The 22,373-nt window shown below is 45.8% G+C and overlaps 1 protein-coding gene across 2 annotated transcripts in view; it reads left to right on the top strand.

The window, feature by feature from the left end:
* Positions 1-22,373, top strand: part of NCKIPSD (NCK interacting protein with SH3 domain) — a 93,475-nt gene that overhangs the window by 64,138 nt on the left and 6,964 nt on the right. For both annotated transcript variants that reach the window (XM_083489308.1, XM_083489307.1), the window contains 4 exons: positions 606-692; positions 3,773-3,911; positions 17,809-17,889; positions 18,967-19,095. In XM_083489308.1, coding sequence (XP_083345434.1) covers positions 606-692; positions 3,773-3,911; positions 17,809-17,889; positions 18,967-19,095 — 436 coding nt within the window. The remainder of the gene's footprint in view (positions 1-605; positions 693-3,772; positions 3,912-17,808; positions 17,890-18,966; positions 19,096-22,373) is intronic.

The raw sequence follows: 22,373 nt of genomic DNA on the forward strand, positions 1-22,373 counted from the left end.
GAAATTGCCTAATGTTGCTTGTTTTTAGCGTGAACTTCAATAGCGTTTCTAAAGTAAGGAGTCTGCAGGTGGGAATTTACATTAAAAGGCCAACTCTTTCAGAAGAAGCATCTATTAGCAAGCGGAAAAGAAGTCCAAAACAACTTATACCTCTCATATTTGGTGCATTTTAGTGAATGTTCATTATTTAAGGATGTGATTGGCTCAAGGTCCTTTTCCTCTTCCAGGCCTGAAATTAAATTGGAAATTGGGGGTTGGGGGGGGGAACCCTTATAGGCTATTTTGTCTTCCAGAATGAGAGAGATATTACTTTATAGGTAGTGGCATGCTCTTGTTGGGCCTTTCAGCAGCTTGCATAGCTCTCTGGAATTATATATGGGGGGTTTTTTGTTTGGACCATACATCCCTAGACTGTTTTTGTTTCAGGACAGAGACTTGTTTTGGTACTGAATGTAACTTTAGTTTGCATTATGTTAGTATATGTTTCGGGAATGGAAAGATTGCGGTTTGGGACAGATCTGCAGGTTCATCTTGCATGGCTATTGTCAGAAACAATCCATTCTTGGTTCACTGGGAAACTGATTTTTTTCCATCCAAATTTCCAGACCGATGCGGATCCTGAAGTCTGCAAGAAGATGTGCAAGAAGAATGACTTCGAATCGGTTATGTCCCTTGTTACATATTATCAGATGGTATGAGGCTGCAGTCAATATTTTTTGTTTCCAGAGAATGGTAGAGGATGTTTTATCCCATGCTGATGGCCTTTCAGCTGATTCCCTGGTGGCCCAGATGGGTGGGGTATAAATTATTATTATTATTATTATTATTATTATTATTATTATTATTATTATTATTATTATTATCATCATCATCATCATCATCATCACAGCTGCATGTAGGGGGCACAGTGTTTTTATGTAATCCTTGTTCACAAATCAAAACTGATGGAGAGTTTTTGGGGACAGGAATAAGTGAAAATGTGAACACAAGTTTACAACAGTGTTGTCAAGAACCTTAACCTCCTCCTGGTGTTCTCGGTTCCAGGAATATTTGTAATTGGTTTGTCTAGCCTGTGAATAGTGAACCTTTAGCCATCCAGATGCTGTTGGAGTCCAACTCCCATCTGGCCAGTGGTTAGAGATAATGGATGTTATAGTCTGGCAACATCTGGTGGGGGGCACAGTTTCCCCATGCATGGGCTTGCCAGTTAAATCAGGCAACTATGAAGGCCGTAGTATTCCACACTACGATCAAGTAGCCAAACAGTAAGAGCAAAGGAAGAATATGAGCATGCTGAGTGAATCTAGAGAGTGTAAGCTGTAAATGAACCCATAACAAAGGACTGCTTATTTCCAAAGTTTATTTGTGGCATCAGGAAAAGTGTGCCTGAAAACAAGCCTTATATCTGGGTCATGGACACATCTCGGCTAGCAGCTTGGAAGATAAATCTAGCTGCCCCTTATAAAAACACACAAAAGCACTCCACTCAGGAACAGAGGTAGCAGCTTTGCTGTCATCGAGAGGAAGGATTTCTGAGAATGCCTTGGGAACATTGGCAGGCTGTTCCTGCTCTTCTCTTAATTGATGCACATCTGTGCATTCATAAACAGCTTTGGGTAGGAAATTAGGTTATGAAGATACTTCTCTGGGACAAAGGAAGGAAATCAAGTATGCGGAGAAACATGTAGGTGTTTCTCTTTAGTGCCTACAAGAATGCTTCTTTGCTCCATCCCTTTCCGAGGGCTCGCTGTTACAGCCATCTGCCCTAGATAATCCACTCTCCTATGCTTGTCATAATTAATTCATTTTATTTTAAACATGTTTTTATTTTAAAAATCCAGTGCATGGAATGTAGGGGGAGGTCTGTAGTTTACTGCTGGAGCATCTTTTTTGCATGCAGAAGGTTCCTGGTTCAATGCCCAGCGTCTCCAGGTAGGGCTGGGAGATGGAGATATTCCTGTCTAAAACCCCAGACAGCCACTACCAGTCATTGTAGTTGCATCTGAACTAGTTTGACCAACGGTATGACTTGGTACGAGGCGTGTTCCTGTGTAATAATAATAATAATAATAATAATAATTTATTATTTGTACCCCGCCCATCTGGCTGGGTTTCCCCAGCCACTCTGGGCGGCTTCCACAGAAACCAAAAATACACTAAAATATCACACATTAAAAACTTCCCTGAACAGGGCTGCCTTAAGATGTCTTCTGAATGTCAGGCAGTTGTTTATTGCTTTGACATCTGATGGGAGGGCATTCCACAGGGCGGCCGCCACTACCAAGAAGGCCCTCTGCCTGGTTCCCTGTAGCTTTGCTTCTCGCAATGAGGGAGCCGCCAGAAGGCCCTCGGCGCTGGACCTCAGCGTCCGGGCAGAATGATGGGGGTGGAGACGCTCCTTCAGGTATACTGGGCTGAGGCCGTTTAGGGCTTTAAAGGTCAACACCAGCACTTTGAATTGTGCTTGGAAATGTACTGGGAGCCAATGTAGGTCTTTCAAGACCGGTGTTATGTGGTCTCGGCGGCCGCCCCCAGTCACCAGTCTAGCTGCCGCGTTCTGAATTAGTTGTAGTTTCCAGGTCACCTTCAAAGGTAGCCCCACGTAGAGCGCATTGCAGTAGTCTAAGCGGGAGATAACTAGAGCATGCACCCCTCTGGCGAGACAGTCCGCGGGCAAGTAAGGTCTCAGGCTGCGTACCAGGTGGAGTTGGTAGACAGCTGCCCTGGATACAGAATTGACCTGCGCCTCCATGGACAGCTGTGAGTCCAAAATGACTCCCAGGCTGCGCACCTGGTCCTTCAGGGGCATAGTTACCCCATTCAGGACCAGGGAGTCCTCCACACCAGCCCGCCCCCTGTCCCCCAAAAACAGTACTTCTGTCTTATCAGGATTCAACCTCAATCCATTAGCCGCCATGCATCCTCCAACTGCCTCCAGGCACTCACACAGGACCTTCACCGCCTTCACTGGTTCTGATTTGAAAGAGAGGTAGAGCTGGGTATCATCTGCATATGTGGTGAGAGTTGCCATTGTGACAGATAGTCAACTTGTATGGATCAGAAATTACTTTTACAAGTGTAATGTTTCCTTTCTGTGATGAAATATCTGAAAGGATCTTCACACACAAAAAGAAATTATAGAGGAGTTGGAGTTATTTATTAGTGGATAATTCATCTGTTCCCAGTTGTATCAATTAGGAGACTCTCTCTTGAGGAATAAGCTTACTTTCCTCTAATCCCAAACAATGCTTGGATTGCACTCTATCCCAAAACTTGTGTGATGCTACAAATTGACGCAGAAGGCAAATTGGAAGGTGATAATAAATGGGTCTGCCTCAAGTAGGAAGAGGTTTTCTGGCACTGTCTTGTAGTGTGCAGAGCTGGTTTCGACAAACCAGGAAGTCTAGGTTAACTGTCATTTCTCTGTACATCCAGTCCAGGAAACTGTGGTTAATAACTCCCAAACAAGCTGTAGCTTCATTTCTGGCTTGTCACTAACCTTGGTTTCCTGGTTTATTGATTATCTTATTCATAAAGAACTAGGCAAGAAACACTAATGGTGAAATCCAGTTCACCACCATTTTCCATACCCTGAAAGGCCAGCTTCCATGTGAGCTCACTAACTTGAAACTGTTCCAGTGAAGATAAATGTACTCGCTTTGCTGAGCTCAGTTCTTAAACTAAATACTTAACCTTGGTAAGTACAGATAACAAACAGGAAGAATTTTCCTGGCATTTTGCCATTTAAAATTTGTCGTTTATAACTTTTTAGGAGCACAGAGTGCCATTACGGCTACTGCTTCTGAAGTGTTTTGGAGCAATGTGCAACTTGGATGCTGCTATTATCTCTGCTCTGGTGAATTCGGTCCTGCCAATGGAGCTAGCTCGAGACATGCAGACTCATACCCAAGGTAAGGCAAGCTTATAAAATGGCTCTTGCTACATCTCTGCTGCTTGTCATGGAGATCTTGAGGTGGTATTATTATTAATATTACTACTACTACTACTACTACTACTACCTACCCACCCATCTGATCTGACTGGGTTGACCCAGCCACTCTGGGCAGCTTGTGAGGTATTGTGGGGTTGTGAAGATTGGGCATCCAAAATAATTGTTACAGGTATTTGGACAGCAATCTAATCCACCATTGCAAGAGTCTCTGAGATGGGTGTTAGTAGGAAATTAAGACTGATGGGCACAGTGGAGTTATGCCACCAAGTTGAAGCAGATAAGGGCTGAGGCTGGACTATAAACAGGAAGCGAAGAGAGGGAGGGAAAGTAGATCTGAAAGTACATTCTCTTACCCGTATCCTTGATCAATTGCCTGGCATTTCTTCCACGCTTCTACATCCTTGGAAATCCTGTTGCAAGCTGAGGAAGCAGCTCACGATAGCCAAAGAGAGAGTGCTTGAGTTTTAGTTTGGGTTTTGCAAGCATCTCCTGGGTAGCTGAGTAAGGTGCTGGTCTATGTGTTTTGAGTTCACTGGCCTCCTTCTTAATGATCATTCAAGTAGCTTCTGTTTCCATTTCCCCAGCTAAACTCTTCAAATCTTGCTCATTCTGAATTGTCATGAATTTGGGCCCCTGGGATTGTAGTTGAATGTTCCGTTTTCAGTATTTGGCTTCACTAGCATTTCATTTAAGTGACTGCATGTCTCCCAGGTAAATCTTCAAGTGGCTCAGAAGTTGGCTTGGGTGAGTTTGGAGACCATTGATAAAGGTTTTTTGGGGGGACGATACCTTGATCGTTCTATGATGGAAAGTGTGTGTAAATCTTGGGGAAGGGTGGCCGTGTGTATTTCTGATTTAGATATGAGGGAAGAGCAATAGCATGAATATGGCTGTGGTACTGGGGTGGGGGGTGAACTTGCCTGGTTCAGGCAGTTTAAAAAGGGACGGTAGATCTTGATCTCATGGGTGACCTTGTGTGAAGCCATGTCTTTGAAAGCAAAGTTTTGCAGAAGAAAAAGATGGGAAGTGCTTTCATTAGACAGAGAACATTTTTTATTAACTAGGTTTAGGAGAGCCAGCTACTTCTGCTCTTCGATATGTATAAAATATGCAGCAGGCTGAATAAATTAATTCTGCAGTTTGTTTATTGCTGCCAAGTGCCGATTTAAATCTCTTGGCTTTCTATCCGTTCCATGGCTTTGATGGGCAATGCATGCATATCTCGGAGAAAGAAGCCCATGGTGTCTTTCTAGTGGGCTGTATCTTGTTTCCTTTTACCTTTTTATATTCAGCTGCTGAACATGGAATAGTTAAAAAAAAGAGTTGCTGTCTTTGACTTCGCGGTGTTGTCACCTGTTGCCATATAGTACACCGGCAAAAGTGTGGGAGTTTTATTGGGATTTAATGGGCTATTTGATTTTTTAAAAAATCAGTTAAGTATCCCTTAAAAATTATCTGGCTTAGTATCTCTCTCTCTCTCTCTCTCTCTCTCTCTCTCTCACACACACACACACACACACACACACACACACGTGCTGCAACAGACTGCCACCGTGGGAACTAGTTTAATTAGAACTCTGAAACTAATGCAAGCACACATGATAAAGTCTAGACCCTTAATCTTTTAAAACTGAATCCATAATCCACTATCAAACGTGGCATTAACAGCCTGCTTTCTATACAAACGAATAACCCTTTGAAAGTAAGCATTATAAATGATGATTATATGACTACCCATATTTGCATCCCATTCTTTGACTGTGCTCAGGGTAGTGAGCTACCTGTACAGGTGAACTAGCTCACTTTATCCTCATAGCCTACTAGTGAGAGGTTAGACAGAGGGTGTTAGCTGTATAAGCTTAACTCTGATCTTCCCAGTCCAAGTTCACCGCTAACCTTTGCACCCCACTGCCTCCTGCGATACAATCCTGTTCAGGTCTGCTCAGTAGTAAGCTCCTCTGAGTTCAATGAGACTTCCTCTCATCCAGGTGAGCATAGGATTGCAGCCTTACCAGCTCTGGGTGGGATTCAGCTGCACAGCATACATCCACACAAGCATTTCAGCTTGCTGTATGGAACAACCCACCCCTTTCCTCTGTGTAGCTATATACAGTGGAACCTCGGTTATCGAATGTAATCCATTCCGGAAGGCCGTTCGATTTCCAAAACATTTGACAACTGAGGCACAATGGGCGGTCGGGAGATTCCATTGAGAAACGCGTCTCGGAAGCCATTCGACTTCCAAGGCACGTTCCAAAAAGGAAGCAATTCAGCATTTGAAAACCAAAACCTTTGGCTTCCGAGATACTCAAAAACTGAGTTTCCACTGTATCTAAAATGAGGTTTGCTCTCAGACATCCCAAGGCTTCTGATAAAGGATTTGGAAGCTTAATGGCTTTAATCTAGAGTTACGGGTTAGAGGGAAGAACCGGACATTTACCAAACAGGTGCAACGTAGCTGTGGTAATGAGAAACTGTGTTCCGTCTGTCTAGGGTGCAAACAGATCTGTTCGATAAGTCCAAACAGAGGCTCACTACACTGTTTCTTTGAAGAACAAAACTTTGAAGAGAATCCACTGGCCATCTTTAAAAAAACCACAGTTCTGTTTTGTTTCATTTGTCGCATTCAAAAACCATTCGAGGGGTACACTCAGGTGCTAAGCATAGGGTTGATATGTACCAGTAAGACGGCCTTTCCTCAGTGCAAGCAGCAAACAAGGGAGAGGGGATTAATTAAAGCCAGCAGAAGCACAAGGTAGGCTAGAGAACATGAATGCCCTGCACTTGATCGGATGCAACTCTAAGCCTTGCTGAGCTGCAAGGGGATGAGAGGGAATGCCAGGCTGCCGTTATCTGCATACAGACAGCCAAGATTGTTCTGCCCTGAAGGTATAAAAAATCCGACAGTCACACTTAACACAAACAAAATGGGAAAACTACAGAGCAGAACTAGCATGGGGAGCAGGCTGGCAATGTGTGTTCTTGAGTGGGTGGGATGGTGATCTGAGAGATGGCAACTGGCTTCTCACGCAACAACCCGGCTGTCAGGGAACTGCCATCGGAGCATCAGGTGGTGGAGGGACTCAGGGAGGAAGAAAGAGACTCAACAGCTGAAGCAGGGACCAGCAGGGGGAGGAGTGGGTCTCTGAGGGAATGCGAGCAGGAGGGAGGGCTCGGGGAAGCTTCCAGCGAGAACAGTGGGGAGGTATCTGAGTCTCCCATAGGGAGACCCACACCTCGCCGGAAACTGTCACGCCGTGAGTCCAGGAGACGCGTTTCCGTTAAGGAGCTCCTTTGCTGGAAACGCTTCCGCAGACAGCCACTGTCGGACTCTACTAGTGACTAGAGCAGACATGTCTGAGGAGCTCCGTCACACACGGAGGTTTGTGGGGTCGCACAAACTCTGAGGGAGCACGTTTTTACGCACAAGCAGCTAATCAATCCCTAACAGCAGTCCGACAGTCTCTGTACGCTGCCTGTGCAAGAGAAAGCATCATGAGCGAACCAACCGGAACCGGAGGAGCGGGGGCTGGAGCTGGTCCAAGCTTGGAAGATAGATACCGAGCGTTGGAGGTCCAACTGGCGCTGCAGACGGCGAGGCTGGAGGAGAGAAGGGCTCAGGATGCAGACAAGAAGGGGAGAGCCACTCAATTCCCCAGAAAGGTACCAGGATTGGTGCAAAAATTTGGGGGGGACCCCAAGGATTACCATGCCTTTAGGACAGAGATGCAATATGCCATTAATGTGCAGTTCGATGAGTTCCCTGATGAGGGATCGCGAGTTGCTTTTGTAATTGGGCATCTTGAGAAAGGGGCGAGAGACTGGGTTCGACCCCTAATGGCAACGCACAATGACATACTAAAGGACACGAGGAAGTTCTTTCGTGCAATGGATATCATGTTTTCCAGCGATATTGAGGAAGGGGCGGTGCGCAGACAGCTAATGGCTTGTAAGCAGGGAAGTCGATCTGTCCGTGAGTACTGGACTGAGTTTACCATGCTGATTCACAGACTGAGTTGGGATTTATCGGCGGCACCCATTCAAATGCTATTTGAAGAAGGTCTTTCTTCGGCGGTGAAAGACGAGCTGTCACGGAGCCCCAGGGCGGAGTCTATGGATCAGCTGACCAAATCTGCGCTGACCATAGGAGCGCGGCAGGAGGCAAGAGCCTTGGAGAGGCGGGAAGGGAGAGGGGAACGTTGGAAGGAGTTCCGCATTCCAGACATTCCTGAGCCAGCTTTCCCGCCGGCAGAGCCGATGGAAATCGGAACAGCGCGCGAGCGCGCATTTTCAAAAACCAGCGAGGGGGCTAAGAAGGAGGGAAAGGGCCCCCGGAAATGCTATCTCTGCCAACAGCCAGGCCACTTTGCCAGAGTCTGCCCCCAGAGGAAGGAATGGCAAGGGATGGTGGGAGCTGTTGAGGGGGGAGAACAGGGGGGAACGGAGCAGGTAAAAGCCAACGCCTGGTTGCCACAATCGGGGCACTGCAGCCAGGCCAAAGAGCAGTGAAAGTGCCCGTGCCAGAAGCTCCTCGACCTGCTCTAGTGATTGAAGTGTCGCTAGAGCTGCAAAATGGGCACCCCCTAAAAATAAAGGCGCTATTGGACTCAGGCAGCTCCTGCAATTTTATGAGCAAGGAGTTTGCTGCTGAACACCAGATACAGACTATCCCCTTAAGCAACCCCCTGCAGGTGACCACGATTGATGGCAGGGAGTTGTTGGGAGGAGGAGTCAGCTTGCAGACTGTCCCAATGATAATGAGGGTGGCAAGGCACACAGAACTGATAGCGTTTAATGTGGCCACCCTGGGAGGCGCTCCCATTATTTTGGGAATGAGCTGGCTAGCTCTACATGATCCGCTGGTTGGCTGGCATCAAAGAGTGGTGTCCTTTGGTTCAGCACATTGCTTAGAACACTGCAAAGGGGGAAAGGGTTCAGCAGGGGCCCAAGCCACCCTAGCAGGGACTGAAGTAATGGAGAAGGTGAAGGTACCACCACAGTATGCAGATCTCAGCGACGTGTTCAGCGAGAAGGAAGCTGACCAACTACCACCTCATAGACCCTTTGATTGCCAGATCAATTTACTCCCTGGAGCACAGCTTCCCGTGGGCAAGTTGTATGCCATGTCAGACAGAGAAATGCAGGAGTTGCGAGGGTTTATTGACAAGAACCTGAAGAGAGGCTTCATCAGAGAGTCCAAAGCAGCAGGGGGTAGCCCAGTGTTCTTTGTGGACAAAAAAAACGCGGACAAGCCGAGACTTGTATGCGATTTTAGGAGGTTAAATGCAGTGACTGAACCGGTGGTTTTCCCTATGCCCAGAATTGATGATATTTTGACCAGGGTGAGGAAGGGAAAGATTTTTACAAAGCTGGATCTAAGGGGGGCGTACAACCTGATACGCATAAGGAAAGGGGATGAATGGAAAACCACCATGTTTACCCCTTTGGGGGCATTTGAATACCTCGTTATGCCATTTGGATTACAAGCAGGCTCAGCGTGTTTTCAATCTTTTATGAACCACGTACTGGGCCCTTTGCTCTACAAGAATTGCGTTGCTTTCCTAGATGATGTGTTGGTGTATTCGGAGAATGAGGAGCAACATGTGAGAGACGTCAGAGAAGTGTTGAGCAGACTGCAAGCCAACAGGCTGTGGGTCAAACTGGAGAAGTGTCGGTTCCATACCAAGGAGGTGGAATTCCTGGGGTACCGCCTGTCAGACAAGGGATTGGCCATGGATCCCGGCAAGGTACAGGCAGTGCTGGAATGGAAAACACCCAAAACCAAGAAGGATGTGCAGAGGTTCCTAGGGTTTGGAAACTTTTATCGTAAGTTCATCCGCAACTTCGCCCATCTGACGGCGCCCATCACTGACTGTCTCAGCAGTAAAAAGAAGTTTGTATGGACGGCGGAGGCGGAGCGAGCGTTTGAGGAGCTGAAAAGGGCCTTCGCCTCTGAAGAACAACTTCTGCATGTGGATTTACGAAAGAAGCTAAGGGTTGAAACAGACGCATCTGACAGAGCCATAGGGGCGGTGCTTCTTCTGCAGCCGGGGAAGGAGGAGTCAGAGTGGCGACCGTGTGCCTTCTTTTCGCGAAAGCTGAACAAATCCGAGAGGAACTACACGGTGTACGACCGAGAACTTCTTGCTATTCATGAGGCGTTCCGGAGATGGAGGCATCTGCTAGTTGGTGCACAACATAAGGTGCAAGTGTGCACGGACCATAAAAATCTAGAGTATTGGAGAACTGCGCGAGTGCTCAACCAAAGGCAGTTGAGATGGGCCCAGGAGTTCTCCAAATTTAACTTTGAGATTTGTTACGTGCCAGGCCCAGAGAATGTTAGGGCGGACGCTCTCTCACGCAAACCTGAATATTTGGAGGGGGAGGGAGCACCCGAAGAAACCCATATCATTCCAGAGGACCGCTGGGTGTGTGGGGCGACTTTGGTGGGGCAAAGGGAATTGGTAGAGGGTACGGTGCAGGATGCATACGCCCAGGACAAACTCAGGGATCTCAGGAGGGAGGAAGACAAATCCGGTGGTTTTGAGGAGAGAAACGGGGCATTGTATTATAAGGGAGCGTTATATATACCTGAAGGGGAATTGAGGGAGAAGGTACTCAAGCAGCTGCACGATAGCCCCACAGCAGGGCATTTTGGGCAACACAAGACCATGTGGCTGGTTACCAGGGAATTTTGGTGGCCCAAGGTCAGGGAAGATGTGCGGGAGTATGTGAGAGGGTGTGAACAATGCCAAAGAGCCAAGGGGGAGAGGCGGGCGCCGGCTGGTTTATTAGAACCACTGCCCACACCTGAAAGACCGTGGGAAGCAGTGGCAATAGATTTCATGACTGATCTGCCAAGGTCTAGAGGGAAAACAGCCATCATGGTTGTAGTAGACCTGTTAACTAAAATGGCCCACTTTATAGCCTGCTCACATGCGGTCACAGCAGAAGAAACAGCCAAATTGTTTGTAGAGAATGTGTTTCGGTTGCATGGCGCCCCCTTGAGGGTGGTTTCAGACCGAGGGAAACAATTTACTTCCAGGTTCTGGAGGAAGCTCATGAGCTTACTGCATGTAGAGGTTAATTTTTCAACGGCCCGTCATCCAGAAACCAACGGGCAGGCGGAAAGAGCAAATGGGGTTCTCCAACAATATTTGAGGTGTTATGTTAATGACAGAGAGAATGATTGGGTGGAGAAGCTGGCGTTGGCAGAATTTGCCTACAACAATGCAGAGAACGTGTCCACGGGGATGAGCCCCTTTTTGGCTAATCACGGGTGCCATCCCAGAGCCTTCCCAGGGGGGGAGGGGGAGAACTGGAGCGTTCCAGCTGCAGAACAGTTCGTTGAAGAAATGGAAGCGATCCATCGCCAGCTCCAACTCAACTTAAACAGGGCTAAGGAGGAATATAAGAGGCAGGCAGACAAAAACCGAAGGGAAGGTGAAAGCATCAGGGTGGGGGACCAGGTGTGGCTGTCAACCCAAGGGTTGCCGTTCAAAGGAGGTTGTAAGAAATTAAGACCCAAAAGGCTGGGTCCGTTTGAAGTCATGCAGCAGGTCAATCCAGTGGCTTTCAGGCTCCGGTTACCGAACCACATGAAGCTGCACCCAGTTTTTCACAGGTCGTTGCTGTCACCGTATAGAGGAGACAGTGAAGGGAGGGTCACTAGGGGACCAGCAATGGAGGAGAAGGAACACAGCTACCATGTAGCGGAGATCCTCGATTCCAGGTGGAAGGGAGATCAAGTAGAGTATTTGGTAATGTGGGAAGGGGAACCGGAGTCGGAAAACACCTGGGTTAGGGCAGAGGATGTCAATGACGAAGTTTTAATAGAGACTTTTCATCAGAGGTTCCCACGTAAACCTCAGCCTGTAGCGAGGTTCCGAAGGGAATACTTTGCCACCACCGACGAGGAAGAGGAGTTGGAGGGGTTCCCAGATTCTGAAGAGGAAGAGGATTCAGCGAGCCAGGACGACGATCGATGGAGGGAATTGTTCGAGACGTCGGAAGATGAGGAAGATTCGTTTCGGGGTTTTAGCCCTTCACCTCCCAGGGGAGAGGAAATGGGAGGGGGTGAGGGGGGCCCTGGAGGGGAGGTGGATGTCAGGGAACTGCCATCGGAGCATCAGGTGGTGGAGGGACTCAGGGAGGAAGAAAGAGACTCAACAGCTGAAGCAGGGACCAGCAGGGGGAGGAGTGGGTCTCTGAGGGAATGCGAGCAGGAGGGAGGGCTCGGGGAAGCTTCCAGCGAGAACAGTGGGGAGGTATCTGAGTCTCCCATAGGGAGACCCACACCTCGCCGGAAACTGTCACGCCGTGAGTCCAGGAGACGCGTTTCCGTTAAGGAGCTCCTTTGCTGGAAACGCTTCCGCAGACAGCCACTGTCGGACTCTACTAGTGACTAGAGCAGACATGTCTGAGGAGCTCCGTCACACACGGAGGTTTGTGGGGTCGCACAAACTCTGAGGGAGCACGTTTTTACGCACAAGCAGCTAATCAATCCCTAACACCGGCTATGCTCTGTGATACATTCATTCATTCCCTGTGTTGCTGCAATGCAAATATGATCTGTGCCTGCACTTTATACTTGTTATGCTTATAGATGTCTGAGCTTTCTCTTTATCACAGCAGTTTATTGATTGTCCACAGTGTCTGAAGTTGTTAGCATTTTTTATCTTGGCATGCAAAAGTCTCTGTAAGGGTGTTTATTTCTGCTGGTTAAGATGGCAATACTTGAAGCTGTAGTTCTCATTGTTCACTCTAGCGGGAAGCTTGCCTGGATTTCAAGATTAGTCCTAGCTTGCTAGCATCTAAAAATAAACTTTCGGCTCCATACATCACTAATTTATAAGTTCATCTACAGGCAGATGTTTTTACTCTATACTCCGTATTTCTCACAAATGGATTCCTTTCTTCATCTACTGCTCAGATAATTCAGAGTTCAGGTGCCCTTTTAGACCTCTAACTTGTCTTTGCTGGGGGCGCTGAAAAAGAAGGTCTTTTTTGTCTCCTGTTTCTTCCTTCCTCCTACAAGTCCATCCTGCCAGAGTTGTGTGGTAGCACCTGCACAACCTGGCCTGCCAAGTTAGCTGTCATCAAATGTGCAGACCATGTTCTCCTGGTAGCTGCCCTGGGCTGTTCCTTTGTGATCTCCCTACAGATAGTACCTTCCAATCTTCTAGAGTCAGCCTCTGGCTTTGTGGCCAGTAGGTGCTTCCTGGTTAGTATTAACTAGCTTTTGTGCAATTACGCCCTAACAGTTTTGTTTTTCAATTCTGCGTGCTTCAAATACAATACAAATAAGCTGCCAGGGGAAGAGACCATAAGGCTAGATTATAAATATTACATATGCTTTCGTTTGACTGAAGCATCTGCTTCTGGAAAGGTATTCTGCCCCATGCCCTCCTGTCACGTTTATTTTCAGCTTGAGCATCTTCTATCCCCACCCAGCACATCTGAGGAGCATTCATCTTGCGCACACACTATTGCTCATGTGTTAGCAATGGCAGACCTTGACAGGTATGTGATTTTGACAGCCAAAACTATCCAGCGCTTTCCCTTCATGTCAGTTACCAGTTCATTTGAAATAACACTTCACAATGAAACAGGACTGATCACCGAGACAATGAAAAAGTGGCAAGGGGCAGTGAATACTTTGCCACCGGTCCATGTCAGCCATTTCTTTCTTTCCAGGGGCCATTTTGTACAACAGTGCTTAGATGATTTCTTTTTCTTTTTCTGCTGTTGCTGTCACAAAACTGTAAACAGATTCTCTCATGAAAAATGACCTTGAGTGCTGGAGTGATAGAGGCTTACTTTGTTGCTTGGAACTTGGGAATCGAGGCTGATCTGTCTTCTGATAGACTGCAGAGCATCTAATCCCTTTTGCGGATGGCAAAGAGCAGAGCTATCCATGCCAACTCTCAGGCGGCTGGGGATTGTTGTCAAGCCAGAAGCAAGCGTTCCATTGGATCCTGCCTGGTGCTTAAAGAGGAATACTGGAGGCTAAAGCTCTCTGCATGGATTCTGGATGCTTTTGATGAAATAATGCTTTCCCCTTGTGCTGATGCAAGCACCTTGGCTGCTGTCCAACTTTTTCTGCTAGATGCTTCTTGCCCCTGGACAGTCACTTTCCTGTGGTGCTTCTAGTCTGCAAATCTTTTCCACATGGTATTTTTTGGGGGAAGCTTATTATAAGACACAGCAAGGCAGTATTAACTAGAACAATTCTGTTTATAATCCACTCCTGTAATCAACTGTCCCTTGCCATTGCTACATAGAGACACAACACTGCTGTCAGTTCTACATTTTTCTTTGGCTCTCTCCTTTTTTATGAGCTTCACTTTTTGAGCCCTTCCAAAGTCCTAATCTTCCTTTGTTGCATTTGTGGTCCAGAGGATTGGCTTTGTGGTTAAGTTCAGAAAACATTCAAGTTGACTCAAAACTCTGGGTAATGCGGTTTTCATTTCCTCTGCCCTTCATAAACTGGCCTCAGCTTTGTGTGTAGTGTCAGTCATCAGAGGTCCCCTCTGGTGAATTGTGTCTTCAAAGTGAATTGGGTTGAATCGTGGTTTTTTAGTCTTCGTAGAGCTACAGGTAACCCTTTCCCCTCCTCCTTTAATATGCCCAGGATAGAAAAGTGACTGGTCACATTTGCTAAGGACGCACCATTTTGCCATGGCTTAAGAGAAATGAACTAGGTGTTCAGAACAAATCTTAAGGTTTTGTATCAATGAGTTTAGCATGCACTGAATAATTGAATTAGCTTACATATTGCATTCAGCTTCTAGCATTCCAGATATATTTCTTACAAATCTTTAATTGCCTTAGCTCTTTTCATTCCTCTGCGAGTAACTGCTACCGGGTACAGTACCAGAGAAGATGGTAGCAGGGGCCAGTGGCAGCTTGTACGTTGCCACTTGTCACTTGCCACTGCTGCCCAGTGCAAAACCTGCTGCAGTGATGGCTTGATATCTTTAGAAGGCCCATCAGCCCCAAATAGTTCCTTGCCTAGAATCCCCATACACTGGTGGGTGTGCTATTTGAATAGCAGAGACCCTATACAGCACAACATGTTTCATTGTTCTGCTCTTTCCTTGTTTTAGTTTTAGGGTGCTTTTGAGTTGTTGACATGTTGTCAGATCATGTGTCGTTTCCCCCAGTTTCTTTATCCTTTCTCTTCGCTAACTGGGGCTTCTGCTCCTTGACTCCTTTCCCAGGCAGCCAAAGGCCTTCTCCCAGGCAGCTGCACCCATAAACAAAGCTGATGGTGCCTGGACACGAGAGTTTCCCCTAGGATGGCACATTTGCTGGTAAAATAACAGAGCAGGTACATATGAAACATTGGCGCCCCCTAACCTGTTCTGGAGCTTCAGGGAAGCCTGTGTCCAACCCTGCCACAAATTCTTATGTTCATCTGCCTGACTGGTGGTCACATCCAGCGGAGGGGGATGGTTGTGCCAGATGAAAGTTGGGACCCACCTGGGAAACAAAACATGTTGAGAGAGAAGTGGACAAATCCACACTTTCGAAGTCCAAGTACTTTCCTGCTAATCGTCACATAGAGTACATAACCCAAGTATTGGCCTATACAGAAATGAGCCAACTTTTACTGGGTTATTCATCGCTGCACATAATAACTAGGCTGTGTAAACCTCTCCATGCTTTAATGATCTCTTGTAAACAGTGCAGTGCATATTTCATTGTGGCCATATGCCCTATCATGTGGCGTTTCTTATTTAAACCCCTACTGGAACATGCCAACTAATTAAGATTCAGGAAAGGCTGTGGCTGTGATTCTGTGGAGCGCTCATGTATAGATGCTGCCAGTGAAAATTGTGCTATACTAGCAGGCTGCAGGACAGGTTGATGCATGAGGTACAAATGTGCACTGGAAAGGAAGCGAAAATGCACACCTGGAATAGTCTGAATCTCAGGTGACTTGTAGCCAAACTATTGCTGATTTATGAGAAAGAAATGTGTTCTACAGGAACGGCTGTTAAAAAAACACACCAAACCAAATTAGAATATATGTGAGATCTTGGAATACTATTTGTGGTAGGGGAAGCTGTTTAACCCAGTTTTATTATATTTTTTAAATTGTCCTGCTTTTCTTTCACTTAGGAGCTCAACACAATTAACAGCAAAGCAAACAAACAAATCCATATACAAAGGGCAGAATTTAATGTGTGAGCAAATTTCGAATCATGCCCAGAACCTCCCCTTTCCCTCTTCCCCCTTGCAGCCCCTCCCCCACTATCCCAAAATCTGTTCCAGAGGCTCCCCATACCTTTTGGAGAAGACTCTGAGGTCCGTGGAAGGCTCTGGGAAGTGGGGTGGGGAGAAGAGCGGTGAAATTCCTCTGGGCAAGCAGAAGTCAGTTCTTCTCCAGCACATCATTTGATAATGTGCCATACCCCCTGTTTTATTAAAAAGCAAATCAGAATTTAATACTACAATAATACAATTAGCAGTCAGAGAAATAGGAGAAGAGGTCCTGTCCCAATGTGCATCAGTAACGAGTTAAGACCAGGAATTTTTATTAAAGCCATTTTTCTTTAAATGTGTGCTCTAATGCCTTAACCAACCTTGTTTTTCCTTTAAAAAGCAAGTTTATCCTCCACAGTGAACTTCATTTGTGTAAAATTTACTTCCGCTTTGGTCTAGTCAATTTCACCAATCTGAAATGTATTGGGCAAAAGGTGATTGGAATTAGGAAATATGAAAGCAGGGAATAAATAGACTCTTTCCTCTACTGCCGATTATGTTTGTGCTATTAGAGCCAATGGATGGAGGCACCCTTTGCAGTAAGGAGTAAGTCACTACCATTCTGCTCAACAGCAGGGATGGCTAATCTGTGACTCTCAGGTGTTGATGGGCTACAACTCACATCGTCCTTTACCATTGAGGCTGGTGGGACTTGGAGTCCAGCAACATCTGAAGGACCACAGATTTCCCATCCTTGCCCTGCAGAAATCAAACTCTGTTGCCTTAACCAGACAGAATGGATATCTGAAAGTTCAGTTAAACTTAACATAGAACAAGAATTGTAGAAAAAAAGAAAAATCCAGCAGACGTGGAGCTTGGCCCTTGCCTTTTGCAGTGACATGCTGGTCTTTGGACCAGAGATGAGGAACCTGTGGACCTCCAGATCTTGCTCAGCTCCAAGTCCCAACAGCTTTAGCCAGCATGGTCGGGGATGGTGAGAATTATATAGCAACATCGGGCAGTGGGCAAATTCCCTATATTTAAACTTAACAGTTCTGCATGTAGCTCTTGCATACTCCACTTCAAGACTCAAGACTTTGTTGACGGTATCAAATATCGAGAGAAATGTATCGTATTGCCCCAAATATAAGCTACACTCCCCCCAAAAAAATTCAACTGTGTAAAGTTAAAATGTGGCTTAAATTTGCGACCTTACAAAAATTGGCTGCTATGATATCATTGCTGAAACACATACGGTAAAATGGAATGGGTGTGAGTGCCCGCGGAATTTTAAGGGAGCGGCTTGTATTTGGGTATTGTCTTTTTTTCCCCCTTGAATTTTAAAGGTGTGGTTTATATGCGGTTGCGGCTTATATTTGGGCCAATACGGTATCTGTTTAAGAGCTGACACCATGACGGAAATGTAACGCATATCTGCTGATCTGCTGCATTCATTGTATAATCTCTTCTTCCACCTTGACTTTTTTCAATGTGGCAGAAATTTTGCCTTAGGGGAGAAAGAGAGCAGACCTCCAAGCAAGCCAGCTGCCTTCCTTCAATGGCTGTCCTAGATGCCTGCCATGTTTAGATCGCATGAGCATGTGCCCTGGCGCAGGTGTAACTGAACTCGTGGCTTTCTTTTCCAGACCATCAGAAGATGTGCTACTCCGCTTTGGTGCTGGCTATGATATTCTGTATGGGAGAACCGCTGCCATATCATCACTATGGTGAGAAAAAGCTCCACCGCAGGGGGTGGATGGCAAGCTGCCACTGAGCAGCGGATTTCTGCAGTTTTTTTAACCTATAATTAAAGAGAGACAGCTTGATCCGAGATTGCTCTCCACAGTCTGGGAAACGGCTCACCAAAACGCTTACAGGGAATATGAGAACTGGATGGAGCCCAGATGAGTGAAAACTTGCTTGGTCTTCCCTTCAGAACTGTGTGTTGAATTCAGCTTCCCCGAGATCAGTCAGGACATTTGTTGGAGGGCAGCCATATCTTTCTTATTAGCTGATAAATGGCCATAAGCCTTCAACTCCGTCCTTCCAAAGTCTGTGTCTGTCTATTTCATTTATACCCCAAGGAGCTCAAAGTAGCATACATAGTTCTCCTCCTCATTTTATCCTGTGCACTAGGTTATGATGAGAGCAGGAGAGACTGGCCCAAGGTCACCCAGTGAGTTTCATGGCTGAGTGGAAATTTGAACACTGGTCTCCCAGATCCTAGCCAGGCACTCTGACCACGACACCACACTGGCTCTCAGTAAACCACCCTTGCAGGGCAAACAGCAGCTTGGGAGGAGCAACTTTTCAAGGGAAAATATGCAAGAGGAAAGGGGTGAAATCTCCGTCTCCCAGCACCATAGCTACCAATCCTAGTCCCTCTCCCCAAGAGCTGTGTTTAACCAACAGGTGGAGTGAGGGCATAACAGGGATCCACTCTTTTATAATCTAGTTTGGGTCCTCAGTTAGTGGAACTGTTTGGCCTTGGTGACTGCTGTGCACCTACTTAATACGAATACAATACAATATGATCCATTTAATGCACATCAGATACAGACTTCCTGTCTCTATCAAATGGACATGACTAGCATAGTTTCATTTATTTCAGTGGATCTACTCTGAATAGGACTTAAATACAACCCCAAAATGAATAACCCCAGTTTCTCATTTGCTACTCAGCTTTGTGAAATGTAGTGGCTGGACTTATAGTTTTGCTCCACATACCAGAAATCATGTCCCTGTGGAGTCTTTAAAAAAAAAAAAGAACAAATACATTTCTAAACATATTTTATTTTGCACAGAGCACCTCAATTCCCAGTTTGTCCAGTTTCTGTTGGATGTGATTGAAGATGGGTTGCCATCAGACACCACAGACCAGCTGCCTGACCTGTTCATTAATGTTCTTCTGGCTTTTAACCTTCACATTCCAGGTGAGTAATAAAAGTTTTCCCAGCTGAGATGATGCCAAGGTTTGCAGTGAGCTGTGGAAGACTTTTCACTGTACTTTGTTTAAGTTGCAAGAAGCCTCTGTCTAGGTTTTGGAATGGGTAAAATACAGATTTAAATAAGACACTTGGCCATGCTCTACAGGTGGAAAGGGAGCAGATTTACATTTCTGAAAATATGAGCTCAGGTATTATTAAGGGAGATTTAAACTGCTTCTGGACTAGCCAGCAAGCTCTCATTTCTGCACCTCTTCCTCGAGAGGGAACACTTTCCTCCCAACTTGGTAAACATGGTTGGCAGTTTTCCCCTTGGAACTTTACACTGACCTATCAGAGCTCTCCTTTTGCACTGTGATCAGTATTTCCAATTGGCTCAGCAACATGCACACATCTTGGCACAATTCAGGATTAAATCCACAGTCACCTCCTTTCTAGCCAGCTCCATGCTCCATGGCCAACTCTTCTAGGGCACTGTCATTTAAGGTATCTAGAAATTTTGCCTCTTTGTCCGGGTCAGAACACACACTTGCCCAGTCTGTGTGAGGCACATTGAAGTCATGCATTATGATTGTGCTTTCTGTGTTGGATGCTTCCCTGATGGTATGTCTTCAGTACGGAATTAGTTTGAGGCTGGCACTGCCCCCTAGAATTATTCTGTGGATGAAGCTGTTCCATTGGAGAGTCCTAGTTTGTTTGGCACTGTGCCCTCTTTGATGTCCACAGTATGCCCTTCCCTGTATCCCCCCATTTCTCTTTCCACAAGGTTTCCTTTTTGCCCACTACATCTATGGCTCCCTTTTAAAAATGAGCACGCCTATTCTACTGTCTTGACTTGGAGGCTTCTATTGGTAGCATATAAATATTGATACATGTTTTCCCCTACACCCTTTAGCTTCCTTGACTGGCTGTATGCTCATTGTTTAATATTAACCTGTCAATAGTAACCTGTGCACAATCAAAAACAGTTTCATCCTCCTTCCTCCTGCTTTCCCCAATAGGTAAAGTGTGCATGTGAGAACTGCACTTTCATAGTTGTGCTCCATGAAATGTGGAGACTCAAAGCTGGGGTGCTGGGAGGAAATTCCCATCTGAGACTTCGTTGTAACAAGTATTGGGTCCTTAGCAATGCAGTTAACTGGGCATCTTCCTCCTTTTGGTGATTGGCAGGTGTTCTGCTTATCCCTTGCTGTGCCTTGTGAATTTCATTAGCTGTAGACGCATTGTAGGTTATTCCTTATAATGGTATTCTGCTGGGCAGCACTTTCTCCAGGAATACTTGATCTCCCCTTGTTCCTGCCAGGCTGAGCCTTTTGGGAAGCAGCTTAGCTTAGCCTTGCTGTTGGTGATTGCAGGCACTTTTTAATGTAATTTGTTGAGTGGGCAGTCATAAGCAGGTCAGAACACACCGTGGTATCAGGCTGCATCTTGTTAATCCTGAATATCTTGGCAAATTATTACGCTGCCAAGTTCTCATGGCCTTGCCTTAATTGCTTTCTGCTTTTGCATGGGATGCCTTTCCACCTTGGCTTCATGAAGTAGAATGGATTAAGCAGTTATAAACACATCCAGTAATTTGCCACGTAGTATTTAAGGGATAACATCATTAAGATATGGGTTATAGTAAAGTGTGTGTGTGTGTGTTTGTAAATAAATAAATCTGTTGCATTATTAATCACCTAATAGAAACGGATTTAAGTCTATTTTTTCTTCCCTTTTATTCATTACAGTTTTATTCTTTCAGCGCTGGCTAGTTTGAGTAATTACCTACACTGTTTCACCTGACGGGCAGAGTATTTATATGAATTATTTTGTGCCCACCTGGGGTACAGTGGGAAACTGGAACTTAGTCAAGAACTTACAAACTAATGCTCAGCCTCTTTTTGGACTGCATTTCTTTTTGTGTGGAAAAAAGCCTATGTCTTTCAAGCCACCAGAGTGTGTAATGCAGAAAAGGCCACAAATTCTGCTTCTCTGAAACCTGTTCAATGTGTGTGTGTTGTCTTCGGCATGACGCTTTCTGAAATGTTACAGATATTTCCCGGCATGTAGAGGTTCTACTGTTTCCTTCCCTGACACATCTCTGCCTTTCTGTTGTCTTGCTCTGATTAGTCCTAAGAGTGCCAACTAGTAGTAGACACAGCATTCAGTAAGTGCAGATGGAGGGAGCAGTAATGGAGGCAAAGACGTCACCATGGCAAGTTGAGGTCATTTGCAAATTGCAAGGGATGGCAAGACAGAATCAGTTGCCTTCTTCCATCCTTATGGGTTTCCCTCCCCACTTCATATATAGCCATATTGTATGGTTCTGAAACAAAAACAAAGCCCAAATTCTTGTTATAACCATGCATCTCTTCCATCCTAGGCCTTCCAAAGCAACTTCCAGTTGAAAAAGCATAAATAATGAAGGGGGGGAATCATGTAAAAGTGGCAGCACATTCTTAAGGATTAAGATTCTTTATTTAAGGAATAAAGCACAAAAACATAAAATAGAACAGAACAGAAAGAAATCCTTAAAAATATTCCTCCCTACGCATGAATAGTAATGAGATTGTTGTCCATGAAACAAGGGGTGGGAGGTAGCTGGCGCAAAGTCAGGTGACTCAGACAGACCAATGGTAGCCCTGATTGGGCAGAGGCTATGGCATCTCAATGTTGTTATTGTTTTTTTGTGGGGGGGGGGGAATCATTTGCATTCATTTGCTGCCTTCATTACAAGTTGTTCAGGATGGGAGTATGAAACATACAAAATTAAACTTAAACCAGACTGTGAAATACTAGCTTTTTCACAGGGAGGAAGGGAGCTGTTGCCTACTTACTCCTGTCTCTTCCTCCTGCACTTCCATGCCCATGCTGTGTGATAGAATGGCATCAATTATGGAATGTGCCGAAATAGCGGTGGGCCTCCACTGCGTGGCATTGTCTGAGCCTCTTTCTGGCTTCTTCCCATCCCCTGTGGTGGTGTAGCATAAGTAAGCTCAATTTTCTATATGGTTGTCTGAATAATCTTGGCTTCTTAGTTGAGCAGGTGTAGTTTGCTGACTGGAGAGCAGGGAGCTTCACATTACCTAGCAAGACATATTTCTGCAGCTGAATTTTGCAGCATAAACCCTGATGACTATTTCAGGAGCAAGCTGTGAGCCCCTGTTTTGAAACAGTGCCTGACGCAGTGACTAGATGCAAACGCACACAGTAGAAATGAAGAAGTGCGTATTGTATAAGTTAAACATTTGTTCTAGAATCTTCAACCAGATTTTGAATATGGG

Source organism: Podarcis liolepis, assembly GCF_965112155.1.
Source record: "Podarcis liolepis genome assembly, chromosome: 2".
NCBI classification, from domain to species: domain Eukaryota; kingdom Metazoa; phylum Chordata; class Lepidosauria; order Squamata; family Lacertidae; genus Podarcis; species Podarcis liolepis.